Genomic DNA, 19,436 nt, shown 5'->3' on the forward strand with positions numbered 1-19,436 from the left:
TCTTCCTCCATTTTATATCTGTCTTGTGTTCCATACTGTGTCTTGGTTCCCAAGGCCCTAGTGGATGACAGCTTAAATTAGAAATCTAAGTAACATTTACCTCACAAGTCTCAATGGCAATTCCAGCAACTTCATATTTGTATGATTACTGAAGCCTTATAAACACTTCTTTTGCTGTGCTCTCCCCATTCTTCCCTCACTTTTAAATAGTTGAGTCTATACATTGTCAGAGAATGTAGCCCTTTCATACAATGCTCTGTCTCTTTTAGCCTTTATTTTATCCTAGTTGTACGAATAACTACATGTTCTATGCTTCGTGCTTACCATCAGTTCTTGTGCAGTATCTGTAGTCAGTTTGGTTTTATGAAGTGCTCTATCAGATTTTTTTGAAAGGGCTCCATAAGCACAATATTCCCTGAGTTCTTGCATACTGATAACAGTTTGTGGTCGGTATTCTTCTAAGTTATTTTTTTGGATATAAAATTCTTGGTTTATATGTTATTTCCTTGATTATTTTATTTTAAATAGGTTACTCCATTTTTCTTCTGGCACAAAGTGTTGCTATTGAAAAATTTAGAGTAGTGTATTTTTTTCTCTCCATTTTAAAGTTATTTAGTGCCTACCTAGATAAGGGGTCTGCAAATTACTGTCCATGGGTTGATTGCCTCTGTTTGTAAACACAATTTTATTGTACATAGACATGCCCATTCATTTACATATTCTCTTTGGTAGCTTTTGCTATACAGTGCAATAGACAATATGGAAACCAAGGAACATAGCTCTGAACACTGATATTTGAATTTCATATAACTTTCACCTTACGGTCTGCAAGACTAAAATATTTGCTGTCTGGTTCTGTAAGAAAAAGTTTGCTTACATCTGGCAAAATGATTTTTCCCTCCTTAAAGTTCAATAATTAAAATTCTAGTAATTCATACTAGACTATGTCTTGGAATTGGTCATTCTGGGTTGCTATTCTCAGGTCTGTCTTTCAATATATGATTTTAAACATTTTCTATTTCTGGAAGGTTTTCATGTTTACTTTTGAATCTGATCTTTTTTTGTGTGTGTCCCATTTTTCTGCTCCCCGCCCCCCACTCTGGTTCAAGCTGTTGTTTCTCAGTCTAGTTATGTAGGACACAGCTCCCTGGTCCATGCTGGTGTTATGAGCCTTGCGCTTCCCCCCACCCCGGCTGAGGCAGTCAGTCACCGGTTGTGCTCTTGCCGGCGTTCCTGGAAGCACACGTGAAAGTAGCCCATGGCTGCTCACTGCAGCCCAGCTCCAGGGAGAGCCATTGTTCACAATCGTAGCTGTAGAGGGCGCAGCTCACTGGCCCATGTGGTAATCGAACTGGCGACCTTGCCATGAGGAGCATGGTGCTCCAACCACCTGAGCCACTGGGCTGGCCTGAGTATGATCTTTATCTCTAATATTTATCAGTTTCTCTTTCATCCTTTTTTGTAATGTTGAGAGATATTCCTTCTTTCTCTACCTGTTGTGTTCATTTACTTCTTTGTTCTCTCTTTTAGTCTTCATTTCTGAAATGATTTTTTTCTTTGCTTTAAAATTTTTTTTCTGAGTTCTACCTACCACTTTATTCACCCTTTATGCCCCAAACCTTGGTTAAATTTATTGTTGTATTAGTGTCTTTAAGCTTGCTTGGAAATGTAGTTTATAGTTGTGATCTGTTTTTGTGGACCTGTCTTTTGTAATTTTATTGTGTGTAGGAAGTTAGGGGTTTTAGTCTACTCTTTTTCTTTCTTGTAACTATATGGGCTCTGATCTAATTTTTGTTACTTCTTAATATGAAGTTTGTTTTCCTGAACTTTAGGAGGTTTGATTCAAGATAGTTTTTTACTTAAATGGAGCTTTTTGTGGTTTTTTTAAAGTGTTCAAAAATATGGAGAATTGCTCTCTCAGATTGCTTAGTTTATGTTCCTCTTCTCATCTTTTTGTAAACATTTCTCTTTGCTTTTCTCATTTGATCCTGTCCTACTCTATTTTGACTTTATTTGGCATTTTCTTTTCAGTGTTGAAACCCTGTCAGTATCTCTGGTAGTCAGGGTTTTTTGTTGTTGCTGTTGTTATTTTTTTAATGGAAAATATCAAATATACCCACAAAGTAAACAATGGTATTAAGCCCCATATAACCATCACTCAGTTTCAATAGTTACTAACATTTCTTTCTTGTGGGATCTATACTCCCACCCACTCCCAACTTCCTCCTACCTTGTTGGTCGTTATTGTTCATAAGAACTTTTTACAGGTGTTTATTTAGGCAAAATGTACATACTTTGAAACACATAGATCTTAGCTGTAAATTCGGACAAATAGATCCACACCCCTATCACAGTATAGGACATTTCCTTTCCCCAAGGCAACTTCTGATATTTTTCTCTGTAGATTATTTTTGTCTCTGATAGAATTTCTTTTTAATGGTATCATCAAATATATACTCTTGTGTCTGCCATTGCTCAGCATAATGTCTGTGAGATTCTGTCATGTTGTTGATGATGTTGATGATATTAGTAATTGTTGTTTTGTGTCTGATGATTATTCCACTGTGTGAAAACACCACAATATTCGTCTATCACTGTGCACTTCCATTGTTTCCAGTTTGCGGCTACTGTAAATAAAGTTGTCTGGAACATTTTTGTAAAAGTATGTTGTAGAAATGTTTGCATTTCTCTTGGATAAAAACTTAGAAGTGAACTTACTGGATCAAAGGGATAGGTGTTGTTTATTAGAAATTGGTAAACTTTTACCAAAAACCTTACATTCCCACCAGCAGAACTTGTACATCTGGTGGTGCATAATGTTGAGTGTCATTTCATATGCCTGTGGCTAATCATCTAGCTTTTATGAAGTGGCCTCTCAAATCTTTTGCCCATTTTTTTCTAATGGCTGGTTTGTCTTCTTTGTGTTTTAGGATTTCTTTATATAGTCTTTGCATATATATACTTTGCAAGATATGTTTTGTGAATATTCTCAGTTTGTTGCCTGCCGTTTAATGTTCTTACTGGTGTCTTGGTGAACAGAAAATTTTTATTTTTATGAAGCCTAGTTTATCCAGTTTTCGCTTTTATCTTCAAAGAGAGTTTTTACTTTTTCCTTTCTAACATGGATTGCTTTTTCATGACTAATTGCCTGGCTAGAACCTCCAGTAAAATGTGAACAGAACTGGGGCGGGGGGGATATTGAGGAACAGTGTGTTTTTCCAGGACCCATCAGCTCCAAATCAAGTCGTTGTTTTCAATCTAGTCATGGAGGGTGCAGCTCCCTGGACCATGTGGGAGTCGAACCAGCGACCTTGGTGTTATGTACACTGTGCTGTAACTGACTGAGCCAACTGGCTGCCCTCTTGTCTAATTTTTGATCTTAGGAGAAAAGCATTTAGTTTTTCACTGTGAAATATGATTTTAGTTGTGGCTTTTTCATAGATAGCTTTTTTCAGGTTGAAGAAGGTCCCTTCTTTTCCTGGTTTGTTGAGTGTTTTTATTATGAAAGGGTGTCTTGGGTTTGGGTCAAATGCTTTTTATGCATCAATTGAAATGATTATGTAGATTTTTTTTCTCTTTTTCTAATATGGTGTATTAGGTTGATTTTTTTCCCCCCCAGGTTTTAAAACTTTATTTGCATATTTAAAAAATTGCACATTCCAATAATTAAAATCATTTGAACAACAACAACAAAAAATGACACTGATTAAACTTCATCTTACAACCAGCAGGACCCCTTGGACCAGCTTGGTTTTTACTCTAGATTTCGCCCAGCGTCTATCTTCACCAACATGTAAGTTCTTTTCCTTCCCAGACAGGCAGATGTGAGAGGCGGGTGTGGCCTTCATTGTCCTTAGTTCTTTGATGTGAAAAAGGGCAGCACAGTCATTTAAACTTGATCCAACCTCTTTGCATCTTACAAAGTTAAATAGCTAAAAGAAGTAAAGAAGGCAATGCTTGTAGAATGTACAGTGCATATTGGCAGTGCGTGCCTCATTATGATTCGCCAACTTCTGTTCAATTGTTCTTGAAGACAGTGGATTTTTCTCTCGTGTTTCTGTCATTTTCAATTTTGACTTACCGAATTTCTCCATCTCGGCCACATTGGGTTTGTCAGACATGGTTGCAGAGGAAGCAGGGTGAGGCGTGTGAACAAGTGTGTTCGATCAGCTTAGTGGTGGTCGTGGAGTCTATATTGATTGATTTTCATATGTTAAACCACCCTTGCTTGTAATTGATTTCTGGCTTGATTCCACTGTGGTCTGAGAAGAGACACTGTGTGATTTCTGTTCTTTTAAATTTGTTAAGTTTGGTTTTGTGGCCCAGAATGTGATCTACCTTGGTGAATGTTCCACGTGATCTTGAGAAGAATGTGTAGGCTGCTGTTGCTGAATAAAGTATTCTGTAGATGTAAAAAAATAAATAAATAAAAGCACCCTTGCATTCCTGGGGTAAATCCCACTGGGTCCTAGTATATAATCCTTTCATTAAGCTGCTGGATTTAGTTTGCTAGTATTTTGTTGAGGCTGTTTATGTACATCTATGTTCTTAAAAAATATTATCCTGTAGTTTTCTTTTCTGCCAGTGTTAGGGTAATGCTGGCCTCATGAATTGAGTTGGGAGGTGTTCCTCGGTGTTTTGGAAGAGTTTGAGAAGGATTGGTGTTAATTTTTCTTTAAACATTTGGTAAAATTCTTCAGTGAAGTCACCTGGTCCTTGGTTTTCATTGTAGAAAGTTTTTTTTTTTTAATTGCTAATTCAATCTTTAGTTGTTATGAACCTTTCAGATTTTCTGTTTTTTTCTTGAGTCCATTTTAGTTGTATCTTTCTAGAAATTTGTCCATTTTATCTAGGTTATCTAATATGTTGGTGTATATATAGATGTTCATAGTATTCCCTCATAATCTTTTTTCTTTCTTTAAGGTTGGTATTAGTGTCCCTTTCATTCCTGATTTTAGTAGGCTGACTCTTCTTTTTTTTTGGCTAGTGTAACTAAAGCTTTGTCAATTTTATTGATCTTTTCAAAGAACCAGCTTTTTTGGTTTCATTGATTTTTCTTTTTTTTAAATTATCTATTTGACTTATTTCTGCTCTTACTATTTCCTTCCTTCTGCTTTCTTTAGATGTAGTTTGCTTTTCTCTTTCTAATTTCTTAAAGTGGAAGGTTTTGTTATCAATTTCAGGTCTTCTTTTTTTAATATAAGCATCTACAGCCATTCAGTTGCCCTCTGAGCAACTGAGCAACTTGCTTTTGGGGCATCCCATAAGTTTTGGTATGTTGTGTTTTTTCGTTCATCTTGAAGTGTTTTCTGATTCCCATTGTGATTTCTTCGTTGACACAGTAGTTATTTAGGAGTTTGTTTAATTTCTGCATATTTGTTAATTTCTCACATTTTTCTTCCTTGTGACTTCTAATTTTGTTCCAATATGTTTGGAGACCTTATACTTGTATGATTTCAATCCTTTAAAATTTATTGAGACTTGCTTTGTGTCCTAACATGTAGTCTCTCCTGGAGAATGTTCCATGTGTAAACTAAGAATATGTATTCAGTTGTTGTTGGATGGAGCGCCCTACATATGTTTCGTAGGTCTCAAGAATTGTTCAAATCTTCTATTTCTATGTTCATCTTTTGTGTAGTTGTTCTATCTGTTATTGAAAGTAAGGCAGTGAAGTTTCCAACTATTGTTGAATTGCCGATTTTTTTCTTTAGTTTGACAGTTTTTACTTCACATATTTTGGGACTCTGTTGTTGAGTGCATATATGTTTATAATTTCCCTCTAAGTGCTGCTTATTCATCCTAGAAATTTTTATATGCTCTGTTTTTGTTATTTTTCAATTAAAAATATTTTGTGTTCATCTTGTGATTTCTTTTTTGACTCAACATTTATTTATATTTTTAAATTTCGAAGCATTTGGTGCTCTTAAAGAGTTGTTTTTGTTTTGTTTTTATTACTTGGTAAGATTTTAATCTTGAAACTTACCGAGACTTGTTTTACTGCTCACCACGTAGTCTGTCGTGGTGAACATTCCATGTGAGATTGAAAAGTATGTGGTTTCTTCATCTGTCGCATGAATGGTCAGTTTTGAAAGTTCATGAGGGCTTGACTGCTTTAGCCCTTTCAGACCTATTACATAACACCTTTCTATAACTCACTATTGAAATGTTCAGACAAACGCCCTCTACATTTCAGCTTCCTTTTATAAATGTTCTTCTCTTGCTTTCCAGTGAAAATCCATTGGTTATTTTTTAGTTCAGAGGACTTTTCTTCTAAGCTTTACCAGAACCTTCTTTACTCTCAACATGCAGTGCTCTAGCATTTTATGTATAAACTGTGATATGTACAAGGTCTGAAAGGATATGTACATTTTATGTATAAACTGTGATATGTACGAGCTCATCCTAGAAAAAATGCTACACACCTCATTGCTGAATATCACTATGGTCACCTTTGAAGTACACCCCTTGGGAAGCTATGCACCGACGCCAGCATCTAGTCCACCCTTGAAAGCAATTTTGGAACTCTTTTCTGGAATGACTATAAGAGCTGTCATTGTATTACTCGTGATGTCCTGAATGTCATCAAAATGTCTTCCTTTCAGTATTTCTTTCATCTTCGGGTAAAGAAAGAAGTCATTGGGGGCCACATCAGGTGACTGGGGAGGGTGTTCCAATACAGCTATTTGTTTACTGGCTAAAAACTCCCTCACAGACAATGCCGTGTGAGCTGGTGCATGGTTGTGATGCAAGAGCCATGAGTTGTTGGCGAAAAGTTCAGGTCATCCAACTTTTTCACGCAGCCTTTTCAGCACTTCTGAATAGTAAACTAGGTTAAGTGTTTGTCCAGTTGGTACAAATTCATAATGACTAATCCCTCTGATATCAAAAAAGGTTAGCAACAGCATTAAAACAAGTTCGCGAACTTTATTGTCAGACCGTGTATATATATTTACCTCCTAGACTTTTTGATTCTCGTGGGTAGAGATTATAATTTTCATCCTTTTATTACCATTCTGGTAAATAAGTGTTTAAATTTTCATGAGCTGAACCTCATAAGACTGGGCTACCTATACACCTTTAGTCTTTTAAGACCTACTTTACATCAATATATTGTTTTATAACATTTTCTAATTTGTATAAAAATTTAATGATTCTGAGTTTAAGGTAGGTTCACCCTTAGGTATTTTTGAAAAAACTGGAACAAAAAACACCTCACAGAAATTGATTAAAAATAACTTTCTTTAGAAGTTAACAGTGACTCTTCAGGAGAAAAGGCAATATTTATATTATTTGGGGATAGCAACTTAAAACACCACCATTTGGTGATAGGGAAAAAGTAATTACTTGGAAAGATATTTGGAACTCCTAGTGAATCCCTTGATTTTGGGGTTTTTGGTTTTTTGTTGTAAAAGCAGTTACTGTGTAGTAGAATAGTATAAAGTTTCTGTATAGTTTTTTAAAGGTTTCTAACTGTCTTTCTGTGAGTTCAGTTATGTTGAATTAGTAAAGACATAACTTCTTAAGCTTCCTCATTGGTTGGGGAAGACCCTAACCTTTGTCAGGACTTTGCTACACCTTGAGGAGTTTAGAGTGCTTAAGTGGAGTTAGACTTTCTGTGAATACATTACTGTTGTGAGCTTTATTGTAATTCCTTTTCATTTTGAGCCTCAAGATGGTAAGATGAATATATTCTTTATGCAGGTGAAAAAACACTGTTGTGACTACAGCTTAACTATGATTGAGGTAGGATTAGAATTCACATCTCTTAATTCTTAGTTTAGTAGTTTTGTGTTCTGTTTCACAGATTCTAATTCAGGGTGTGTTCTTAACTACCTTTAAGTCTTGGGACAGTTTTACCAGCCACTGTTTTTCTCATCTGTAAAATGAGAGCATTCAAGGAGATTGCCTTATGTTTCCTTTCTGCTATGAATTCATTTTTTAAAGTATCATTATGTGTGGTAAGATCGAATCCCACAAAATGATCCAACTTCTCTTGTTACACTTATATGATTATTAGTTACAGGAATTGTGCTCATAGAATTAATTCATTTATTGACTGAGGGTTTTTTCTACTACATTGTGATTGTGCTTCAGAGGGCAGAAAACTTGCCCTGTTTTGTTTACTATTTACTAGCTGCCCAGTGCCTTGAATGTGGTCACTGCTCAATAAATACTTGTTGAATGAATGATTAAATGAATGATAATGTCGGCATAGATAGAGGCAGCATAGTGTTGTGGAAAGAACATGCACACTCTTTAGTGTCTGATCATAGAATATGTATTTCAGAAGTTGTTGGGAAGGTTATTTGGGATGATGTATATACTACGAGTTTCGAAGCACAGTGCCTTTCACTTAAAATGTTAGTTTCTCATTTCAATCTCTTAGAGATCACGACTTCTTTTTGTTTTTTGTTTTTTAAAGATTTTATTGGGGAAGGGGAACCGGACTTTATTGGGGAACAGTGTATACTTCCAGGGGTTTTACCAAGTCAAGTTGTTGTCCTTTCAATCTTAGTTGTGGAGGGTGCCGTTCAGCTTCAAGTTGTCCTTTCAGTCTTAGTTGTGGAGGGCGCAGCTCAGCTCCAGGTCCAGTTGCCGTTGCTAGTTGCAGGAGGCTCAGCTCTCCATCCCTTGTGGGAGTCGAACTGGCAACCTTGTGGTAGAGAGGACGCACTCCAACCAACTGAGCCATCCGGGAGCTCAGCGGCAGCTCAGCTCAAGGTGCCGTGTTCAATCTTAGTTGCAGCGGGTGTAGCCCACCATTCCTTGTGGGAGTCAAGGAATCGAACTGGCAACGTTGTGGTTGAGAGCCCACTGGCCCATGTGGGAATCGAACTGGCAGCCTTCGGAGTTAGGAGCATGGAGCTCCAACTGCCTGAGCTACCAGGACGGCCCTGGACTTCTTTTTAATGAAGATATTTTTATTATATAAGCTGGGGAAATATGGGTATGCTAGGTTTAATTTTAATAAATAACCCTTTTTATTTTTCCTGTATAGTTTTACATGTGGCACCCATAAAAGATGAGGCTGAGAACACGGAAAGCTTCTCAGCAATCAAATCAAATCCAAACACAACGCACTGCCAGAGCAAAGAGGAAATATTCAGAGGTTGATGATAGCCTGCCTTCAGGAGGAGAAAAACCACCGAAGAATGAAACCGGCTTGTTGTCCTCAATTAAAAAGTTCATTAAAGGAAGCACACCCAAGGTAATGGTTTTACCTTTTACTTATATAATTAAAATTGAAGTTTAGGGTTTTTATAAGCTTGTAAAGACAAGAATTCTGATATTGCTAGAACCCACTTTAAAGGCATGTGTCTCCATTTGGTGTTATTTAAGTGTATTAACATGCAAACTACAGAGGGTGCCAAAAAAATGTATATGCGTTTTAAGAAACGAAGAAACTGTATTAATTGTAATACTCAATATATACCGATAACAAAAGATGAATGTAAGTCATGTTTGACTTCTACAATTACAAGAGGTGCTCAAAGTGGTTGCTATCAATGTCCAGACACGTCCCTTTTTTTTTTTTTTTTTTAAAGATTTTATTGGGGAAGGGGAACAGGACTTTATTGGGGAAGAGTGTGTACTTCTGGGACTTTTCCAGCCAAGTTGTTGTCCTTTCAGTCTTAGTTGTGGAGGGCGCAGCTCAGCTCCAGGTCCAGTTGCCGTTTTCTAGTTGCAGGGGGCACAGCCCACCATCCCTTGCGGGAGTCGAACCGGCAACCTTGTGGTTGAGAGGACGCGCTCCAACCAACTGAGTCATTTGGCCACCCGGGAGCTGAGCGGCAGCTCATTGACTTCATTCTAATTGCGGAGGGTGCAGCTCGCTGGCCCATGTGGGAATCGAACCGGCAGCCCCGTTGCCCAGAGCCCACGCTCTAACCAACTGAGCTACCCGTCCGCCCCTGTCCAGACACTTCTGATTACGGCGAACTACTGCCTTGAGCGTAGATAACATCTCTTAAAATTTGTATGCATTTTTTTCAGCACCCTTGGTATTTAATGGCTGTTTAAGAAAACGTTATTTAGTGTGCTTAACTGATCCTCTTTGCCTTCTGTTTTTTTCAGTACAGTTTTATGGGAAGTAAAAGAAAAATTTCTTTTATTTGAGTTGTTTTACTTGACTTTTTTCTTTTACTTACATTTTTTTTTCCAACTCAAATGAAAGATAGTTTCTCCTTAACGTTATTAATACATTGTTTAATTGGGGAGATGATTTCTCTTACCATTCTGAATTCTAACATTTGTACAATGAAAATGCATTATTTCATTAAAGAGAAAACAAAGTTGTTAAAGTAAAGAATGGATGCTGACCACAAGTCACATGCTCCAGATTCATATTCTGGACCAATTTGAGTGATCTGAAGAAAGTCGTTTACCCCTCTGAGCCTCAGGAAGACAGTAAAATAGGATTAATACCATTTGTCTACCTCAGAGTTGTTTTCAGATTAGGTGGCAAACAGGTGGAAAAGCAGTTTGAGAAATTTTAATGCACTCTATAAATGGATAATGTTATTAACATTCATTTTATGTAGATTTTTAAACCACTGTTTACTACTCTTGTGTTTTTTCTTGGGATTATATATGATAAAATTTTCATTATAATGTAAGTTTATCACTTGGACAAGTAAATCACTGTGGTGACTTATTCATAGTGATAGATTTTGCTCTCACATATAACTAACAAAACTTACTTATTGTGAATCATTGCCCAAGATTTAGAAGTATTCTGTGTTTCTAGAGTTTGTCTTTTTGTTTTGATTGTTTTATTTTTGTTTATCTAACAATATAAGCAAAATTTCTTTTGTTGAATTTTAAATACAATTTTTAAAAAGTTTCTTTGAGTTAACTTATACACACACACGGCGTATATATGTATTTGTGTGTGTGTGTATATATATACTATGTGTGTATATATATGTATACACATACACACACACACACACACATAGTGGAAAAAAAACTAGAAGTATTTTAGTATTATCATGTAACAAAGATCAGATTTCTTCCAGAAACATTGATTCCTAATCTGTAAATTCCTAATTGGTTGTCATCAGCCTCTGTTGATGGGAATGCCATTCTCTGAACAACTCTAAATGTAAAATTTTTCATCTTGAGGAAGATGAATCTACCCTTTATTTTCTTACATGTTCTTTTTCTGCATGTGCAAATGCAAAACCTTAATTACTAGTCTAAAAATTTGTAGTTTTCATTATATGACAGTATATGATATAAGTCACCATCTCGATCAGCCTTTTCTGTTCATGAAAAGTAACAACCAGAGGTAAAGATAGGTTTTTCCTATGTCTTCTGACTTCTCTTCATATTTACTTCCTTTGATCTGGGCATTCTTCTATTAATGTAGCATTATATTACATCATATTGTATCATATCATGTTTTTTTCCTCTCTTTTAGTAGTTAGATCTCTTTGTTGGTCAGCAGATTTTTGCTCATGTCAATTAAAACACTCAGGGTTTTTCTGTAGAATTGTTGTTGAGTTTCTTTTTCTTTTGTTTTTTTAAACCAACATCTAGGATTTTTCATTAATGCCTGCTTACTCAAAGATGTTAAATAGTATAGGGCCATAAAAAACTGGTTTGCAAACTAGTGTCTTATTCATGAATGTTATTTTGGGGCAAAGTTTTTCCTACAAATTCATTTAATTGTACTATCATTCATTCCAGATTTCTTTATTATATTCTATAAATTTATTATGAAAATTAATACTTGAATGCTTTACTGAAATCAAGGTACACTGTTTTGTTCCCAGTCTACTAACCCCATGTTAGAAGTAAATGAAAAGGTTAGCTTTTCGTGTATTATTGCCAATGAGTTTATACTGGCTTCTAATTGTTATTTCTTTCTTATCTACATTGTTATTACACCATCTTCTTGATAATCTAAAATCTTACTTGAATATCTATATAACACTTGCTTACGTTCAGTATCTTAAATAAAGCATTGTTGTCCTTTTCAAAATTTGGGTAGAAGTTAGCATCTACTGTTCATTGAGTATCTCTTAGGTGCTTTATACCCAGTATGTCCTTAATCCTTAAACCATCTTTTGATACTTTTTTTTAGAAGAGAAAAACTGGCTTAGTAAATTTAGGTAACCTGTACAGTGTCAGCAATAACAACAGCAATTACAATAGATAGCTTGCCCAGGATAAAAAAGAACAAAACAGAACAAATAAACAATCACTAACAGTTATTGATCAATTACTATGTGCTGTGCACTGTTCTCAGTGCGTTAAGTGCAGTAACTTCTTTAAGCCTTATAAACCATATGAAGTGGGTGCCATCATCTCTATATTACAAATGAGGAAATTGAGACACAGGGAGGTTAAATAACTTGTGCAGGGTTACTTAGCTTTAAGTGGCAACACTAATTGAAATCCAGGTACTGGATTCAGAGCTTACACTCTTAATTAATTTATTTTTTTTAATTGGGGAATATTGGGGAACAGTGTGTTTCTCCAGGGCCCATGAGCTCCAAGTCGTTGTCCTTCAATCTAGTTGTGGAGGGCGCAGCTCCGCTCCGAGTCCAGTTGCCATTTTCAGTCTTTAGTTGCAGGGGGTACAGCCCACCATCCCATGCAAGAATTGAACAGGCAACCTTGTTGTTGAGAGCTCACGCTCTAACCAGCTGAGCCATCTGGCCGCCCCTCCGGAAGCTCAGCGGCAGTTCTTTGTCTTCAGTCTAGTTGTGGAGGGTGCAGCTCACTGGCCCGTGTGGGAATCGAACCGGCAACCCTGTTATTCAGAGCTCGCGCTCTAACCAACTGAGCCATCCGGCTGCCCCCAGAGCATACACTCTTAACCACTTTGCCTTCCATCTGCTCCTCCAGTAAGCCGCAGTACTGGGATTTAAATCCATGTACATCTGACTGTGATACCTGTGCTCTTTCTCCTATACCATTCTGTCCCAAAGTAGCTCGAGATCGTCTTTATAGCATTACCTGTCTTCTGTCGGGACTGAGAATTATTCTTGATGAAAGTAAACAGGAGTTGAGTCTTCCAGTGCTGCCCGCTTTGTCATTTGTTTATAATCAGTCATCAGCTCAAAGCTTGAAGCTTATGTTTTTACAGGAAGTTTTTTCCCCCTAGTATTTTTTTTGCATATGTCATTATCTTCTATCTTTAGTCTTTCTGATTGGATCATAGACTACTTATTTCCACAAATGTCCTTTTCAAAACCAAGTTAGTTAGACAGCTCCCTGTGTTGCCACTTTGGTTTCTTTGGTACCTTTCCTTTTTCTCTTCTTTTGGACTTTTGAAGTTATGTGGCTGGAATTGAACTTTTAGATAAGGTAAGCTTTCTCTTTTGAGTTGTGCCCCTTCTAAAATATCTGACATTGCTTTCATGCCCAGCTCATGAGTCCGGTTTTTTGAAACTTGCTCTCCTTATATCAGCCTTCTTTTTTGTTTTTTTACTTTTATGATTTCTAGGACCAATGGCTACTGGTATTCTTGCCATTTGCCTATAACTGAGCCATTTTTATATATCTAACAAGTTTTAATCTGTGTTCTAGTCCTAACTGTGCATAAATTAGCCGTGAGACTATTTAGGTAATCTAAGCATAGGTTGTTCATTTATGCATATGTAAGGGGTGTGTTTTAGTTTACTAGGCCTGCCATAACAAAATACCACAAACTGGTTGGCTTAAATAATAGAAATTTATTTTCTCACAGTTCTGGAAGCTGGAATTCCCAAGATCAAGATGTCAGAAGGTTGGTTTCTTCTGAGGCCTCTCCTTGATTTGCAGATGGCCACTCTTGGCTCATTGTGTTGTCTGTGTCTTAATCTCCTCTTCTTGCAAAGACACCAGTCATATTTGGATTAGGGCCCACCCTAATGATCCCATTTTAACTTAATTACCTCTCTGAAGTCCGTCTCCTTGGTTACGTTTTGAGGTCCTAGGGGTTAGGGCTGCAATCGGTGAGTTTTTGGAGACACAATTCAGCCTGTAACAGGGTGAATGAAATCTCAGGTCTCTTTCACATCCAGATTTTATGATTCAAAGACTTAACCACTTCTCAGATTTTGGAATTAGGAACATGTCAGCAAGAGTACTCAGCAATTGTTGACATGCAGCCTTTCTGCTTTTAGCATAAGATTTCTGATACATATCTGAAGTGAAGGCTTCACAACCAAAATATATTTGTTTTATATCAGAAATCTCTTCACACCTAAATAGGTAGTTTCTAGAGTTTTCCCATAACAGAATGATACCTAAATACTGTTATGCTGTCATAGTTAAGGGTCACCAATTTCCATATGGTTATAAATCTAATGAAGTAGTGAAATCCTTACTTGATAGGTTAAATCAGTGTTTTTTTGATTTTTTAAGTATGACCTACAGAAAGAAATACATCTTTATAATACATCTATACATATGAAACAAAACTCATCCTTAATATCTTTTATATGCTCTGATTTGTCTTTTCTAGTCTTGTTTCTTATTTTCCTTTTAAAGGTGACTCTAATACTTTAAATTGATTTTATAATCCACTGATGGTTTATACCCCCTAGTTTGATAAAATGTTATTAAATGAAAACTGTTCTCTTTAACCTTTATATTAACAAGCTTCATAGTTTTATTTGGTTGTTTTCCTCCTTCCTACCAAAGTTAAACCTCACTTGTTCATGTAAGCAAGTCCCTCTAGTTGTATTCTTTAACAGCTAGATTAATGAAGTAATTTACCATTTATTATGGAATGAAAAAAATTAGCTCAGACTGGCTGGTTAAATTTAATGATGGAGAAGATAATTTGTTTTAATTTATATTCATATTCTCTCTCCTTTCCTCCTTCCCTTTATGTACACACATACAACCTGACATACATGCATTCATTTATTCGTATATTTCCTTGCTCTTTGTTGAACTATGTATACCTAGCACCCAGATCTTAGTTTCTAAATACTATCTTTCACTAAAAGGAACAGGGCTCCTTGAAGAGATATCTCATGCTAGGGCTTGGGTAGTAACAGATTATAACCTCTAGAATAAAATAGCCCGTGAGACCATAATGATACATAAATAAATAAGTGGATGGATGGATGGATGAATAAGAGAAGGAAAAGTTCTTCTCCCTCTTCCACCGTCCCACGCCCCCCATAGCTATCCAGTTAGTCAACATTTGTTAAAGAGACTTTCCTTTCCACATGAGATTAATTAGTATCTTGCTTGAAAATTAAAGGCTATATATATGTGTGGATCTATTTCTGAAACGTATTCTGTTCCATTGATCTCTCTCTATATATCTGTCTATCATTATACCCATACTACACTGTGTTTATTAGTTTAGCTTTTATAGTGAGTCTTGAAATGAGATAAAGTCCTCCAACTTTGTTCTTTTTCAAGTTTATTATTTTATATCCTTTACACTTACATATAAATTTTAGAATTACCTTGTCTATTTCTCAAATAAGCCTACTGGAATTATGATAGAAATTGTATTGAATATGTAGATCATTTAGTGAGAATGGGCATCGTAACAATATTGAATCTGCCAATTAATGGTATATCTCTTCATTAATATAGGTGTTCTTAATTTCTCCCGGTAATATAAAGGTCTTACACAACTTTCATTCGTTTTATTGTAGATATTTAATGTTTTATGATGCTGTTTTAAATGGTATACATTGAAATTTTTTGCTTTGTAGTCGTTAATATACATAAATATAACTTTTCTATGCTGACCTGGTACCATGTGAAATTGGTAAATTCACTTAATACCAGTAGCACTATTTTTTAAAAAAGATTTCAGAGGTTTTTATACATAATTATATCATTTATCAGATAATGACAGTTTTATTCTTTTCTGCTCTCTAAGCCTTTTACTTCTTGTATTGGTTATGACCTCTAGTACAATGTTCAGTGGAGGTGGTGAAAGCAAACACCTTTCTTGTTGCTGATTTTAGGGAAAAAGAGTTTGTTTACCATTAGGTATGATGTTAGCTAAATGGTTTTCATAGTTATCTTTTATTAGTTTGAGGAAGTTCCCTTCTATTCCTAGTTTGCTCAAAGTTTTTATCATGTTGAGCTTTGTCAAAGACTTTTGTACATCTGTTGAGATCTTCAGATTTTACTTTTTTATTCTTTAAATGTGGAGTAGTATATAAATTTTTTTGAATGGAAAACCAAACTTGCAAGTATTGCTGGATTTGATTGCTTTTCTTGTTTGTTTTTTTAAACATTTTTATTTCTGTGTTCATGAAGGCTTTGTTCTGTAGTTGTTTGGGTTTGTAATACTTTTAGATTTGGGGATCAGGATTATGCTGGTGTAAAAACAAGTCAAGAATTGTTCCCTCTGCTTTTTCTGAAAGAGCTTGTGTTGGCTTAGTATTATTTCATCCGTAAATAATTAGTAGAATTCACTGGTGAATTCTGGAGTGGGATTTCTGGAATGTGACTGGAATTTTCTTTGTGAGATAGCTTTTATTATAAATTTGATTTCTTTAATATATATAGGGTTGTTTCTTTTTTCATTTCTTATTTCAGCTTTGGTTATATTACATGGTTTTCAAGGAATTTGGCCATTCATCTAAGTTGTTGAATTATTTAGTGTAAAAGATTTGCAGTATTCCTGAATTAACCTAATAATGTCTGTAGGATCTCCTCTTTTCATTCCTGATGTGGATAATTTATGATTTATCTTTGTTTTGATCTGTCTTTCTAGAGTTTTATCAATTTCATTCTTTCAAAGAACCAACATGGTCTTTGCTCATTTTCTCTTTTTTGTTTGCTGTTCAATTTTACTTGTTATTTTTAATATTTTCTTGTACTCTCTGATTTACTTTTCTAGCTTCTAAACGTGGGAGCTTAGATCAGGGATCAGTAAACTTTTTCTGTAAATATTTTAAGTAAGAAATATTGAGGCATTCATATTATCTCTGTTGCAGCTACTACTCAACTTTTCCATTGTAGACGATACATGAATGAGTATGACTTTGGCCAGTGATGTTTGAATTTCATATAATTTTCATGTGTCATGAAATACTGTTCTTCTGATCCCCCCGCCCCTCACCAACCATTTAAAAATATAAAAAACATTTTTAGCTTTCTAGCCATATAAAATCAGTCAGTGTGCTGGACTTGGCTTTTGGACTGTAGTTTGCCAGCCCTTTGCTTAGATCATTAATAGTACACTTTAATTTTTTTCTAATGTTAAGTATTTAAAGCTGTGAATTTCAAAGTACTGCTTTCCCACATATTCTGATTATATTTTTATTACCATATTTTCTTTATGCTTTATTCTTTGGCCCATGGTTATTTAGAAATGTGTTGTTTAATTTCCAGGTATTTGGGCATTCCAAATATTTTCTAATTGTTAATTTCCAATTTAACATCATTGTGGTCCAGGAATATACTCTGTATGATTTCATTGCTTTGGTGTTTTTTGATACTTTCTAGAATATAGTCTGTCTTGGTGAATGTCCCATGTGTATTTGAAAATACGTGTATTTTGGAATTGTTGAGTGTGGTATTCTGTAAGTATTAATTAGATCAGGTTGGTTAATAATAGTCCAATCTCCTATGTCCTATTTTTAAACTCGTTTTATCAATTTCTAAGACAAGGGTATTAAAATCCAGCTATTCTGAATTTTTCTACTTCGCCTTTCGGTTCTGTCAGTTTTCACTTCATTTATTTTGATGCTCTTTTATTAGGTAGCATACACAGTTAATGATTGTTGGGTGTAAATTGTTCTTGTTATCACAGTGAAGTCTCTCCTCTGTAGTAATGTTATTTGCCTTGAGGTTTACTTTGCCTAGTATTGATACATCCACACAGCATTTTTGCTTAGCATTTGTGTGATATACTTTTTTCCACCCTGTCTATATACATACCCTGTTACTGATCAATGTTGCTATAGCTCGGCTAGCTCAATCGGTAGAGCATGAGACTCTTAATCTCAGGGTCTTGGGTTCCAGCCTCATGTTGGATGCCAATAATGTCGACTGGCCAAATAATTCTCCAGGTAATCCACCAAAAGAAAATGATTTATTCGGGACAAGTAAAAGAAACAGAAACAAGGAATGCATGCACACTCATTGGCTGGTCTTGCCCACCAGCTGCCCACATGGGCAGAAAATGAGCCCAACATAGCTTCCCTTTTTGTTTGTGTCCCTGCCCCGGAGGTTACCATAGAGTTCAACAGGAAGTCAAGACTATAGAGTTAACAAGGGGCCCAGCTCCACCCATAGTCCTCCCAGCTCTATGGTTAAGCATCTTAAGATACCAGTTCACTTTTAACACTTTATATTTAAATTTTCATGTTTCATCTATTTAATTTAATTTAATTGTTAATATGGTTGAGTTTAAAGTCTCCCATCTTGTTACTTATTCTGTATTTATCCCATTTGTCATTTGTTTCTCTGTTCTTATCCTGCCTTTTTGGTGAACTAGTTATCTTTTAGAATTCCATTTTATCTCCTGTATTGACTTTTTAAAAATTAACTTTAATTATGTAATTGTAATTAAACACAATAAAACACACTCATCTAATGTATGTTTTCATGACTTTTAACAGATTTAAACACCCATGACCAAAAAATACCTTTACCGACATTCTCATAACATCACCCTAGACAACCACTGATCTGCTTCCTATCGTTATAGATTATATTAATCTTTTCTAGAGTTTCATATGATTATAATCATACAGTGTGTGTCCTGCTTCTTTCACTTAGCATAATTTTTTAATTCATTTTTTTCTGCATGTCTATCTGTAATTTACCTCCTCTTCCCCAGTAGTATTGTGTTATATGAGTACCTCGGTTTTCAAACGTCTCCGTTGGCGAACATTTTGGTCCACGAACGCCATAAACCTGGAAGTAAATGCTTCGGTTTTCGAACATGCCTTGGAAGTCAAACATGTCACGCGGCTTCCACTGAGTGCAAGATCCTGAGACCTAGCTGTCGGCTGTTTTCGAACATTTCAGAACTTGAACGGTCTTCCGGAACGGATTATGTTAGAAAACCGAGGTACCACTGTACCACATAGCATAATTTCTTTATCCATTTGGATTGTTTGCTTTTTGGCCGTCATGAATAAAGTTATGAATATTTCTGTTTGAGTACATGTATGGGCATATATTTAAGATTGGTATTGCTAGATCAGATATAGAAGATACATGTGGTTTTTTGTGTATGTGGTAGCTTTATTGAGCTATAATTCACATACCATAAAACTCACTGATTTAAGGTATAAATTCAGTAGCTTTTAGTTTAGTTAGTTGTGTAACCATTACCACAATCAAATTTAGACCATTTACATCATTCCCCTAAGAAACTCCATACCCTTTCACTATCACCTGTCAGCTCCTTCTTCCCTAGCCCTGAGCAATCACTAATCTGCTTTCTATCTCTATAGATTTGCCTATCCTGGACATTTCATATAAATGGAATCATACAGTATGTAGCC

At 35.6% G+C, this 19,436-nt stretch overlaps 2 protein-coding genes across 4 annotated transcripts in view; one reads left to right on the forward strand and one right to left on the reverse strand.

Annotated features, from left to right (window-relative positions):
• CTDSPL2 (CTD small phosphatase like 2) overlaps window positions 1-19,436 on the forward strand; it is an 88,166-nt gene that overhangs the window by 25,269 nt on the left and 43,461 nt on the right. For all 3 annotated transcript variants that reach the window (XM_019725319.3, XM_019725320.3, XM_074327825.2), the window contains exon 2: window positions 8,999-9,208. In XM_019725319.3, coding sequence (XP_019580878.1) covers window positions 9,023-9,208 — 186 coding nt within the window. In that variant the 5' untranslated portion in view covers window positions 8,999-9,022. The remainder of the gene's footprint in view (window positions 1-8,998; window positions 9,209-19,436) is intronic.
• Window positions 3,838-4,180, reverse strand: LOC148758660 (thymosin beta-4, Y-chromosomal-like). Its single transcript, XM_088797184.1, has one exon. It carries the CDS (start codon window positions 4,119-4,121, stop codon window positions 3,933-3,935), a length of 189 nt encoding a protein of 62 aa, XP_088653310.1. The 5' UTR covers window positions 4,122-4,180; the 3' UTR covers window positions 3,838-3,932.

Source organism: Rhinolophus sinicus, chromosome 3 (assembly GCF_057876585.1).
Source record: "Rhinolophus sinicus isolate RSI-liver-muscle chromosome 3, RSI-T2T, whole genome shotgun sequence".
Taxonomy (NCBI): Eukaryota; Metazoa; Chordata; class Mammalia; order Chiroptera; family Rhinolophidae; genus Rhinolophus; species Rhinolophus sinicus.

Coding starts and splice junctions, on each gene's coding strand:
- LOC148758660 (XM_088797184.1), bottom strand. CDS start 4,121: ATGTCTGACAAACCCAATGTGGCCGAGATGGAGAAATTCGGTAAGTCA.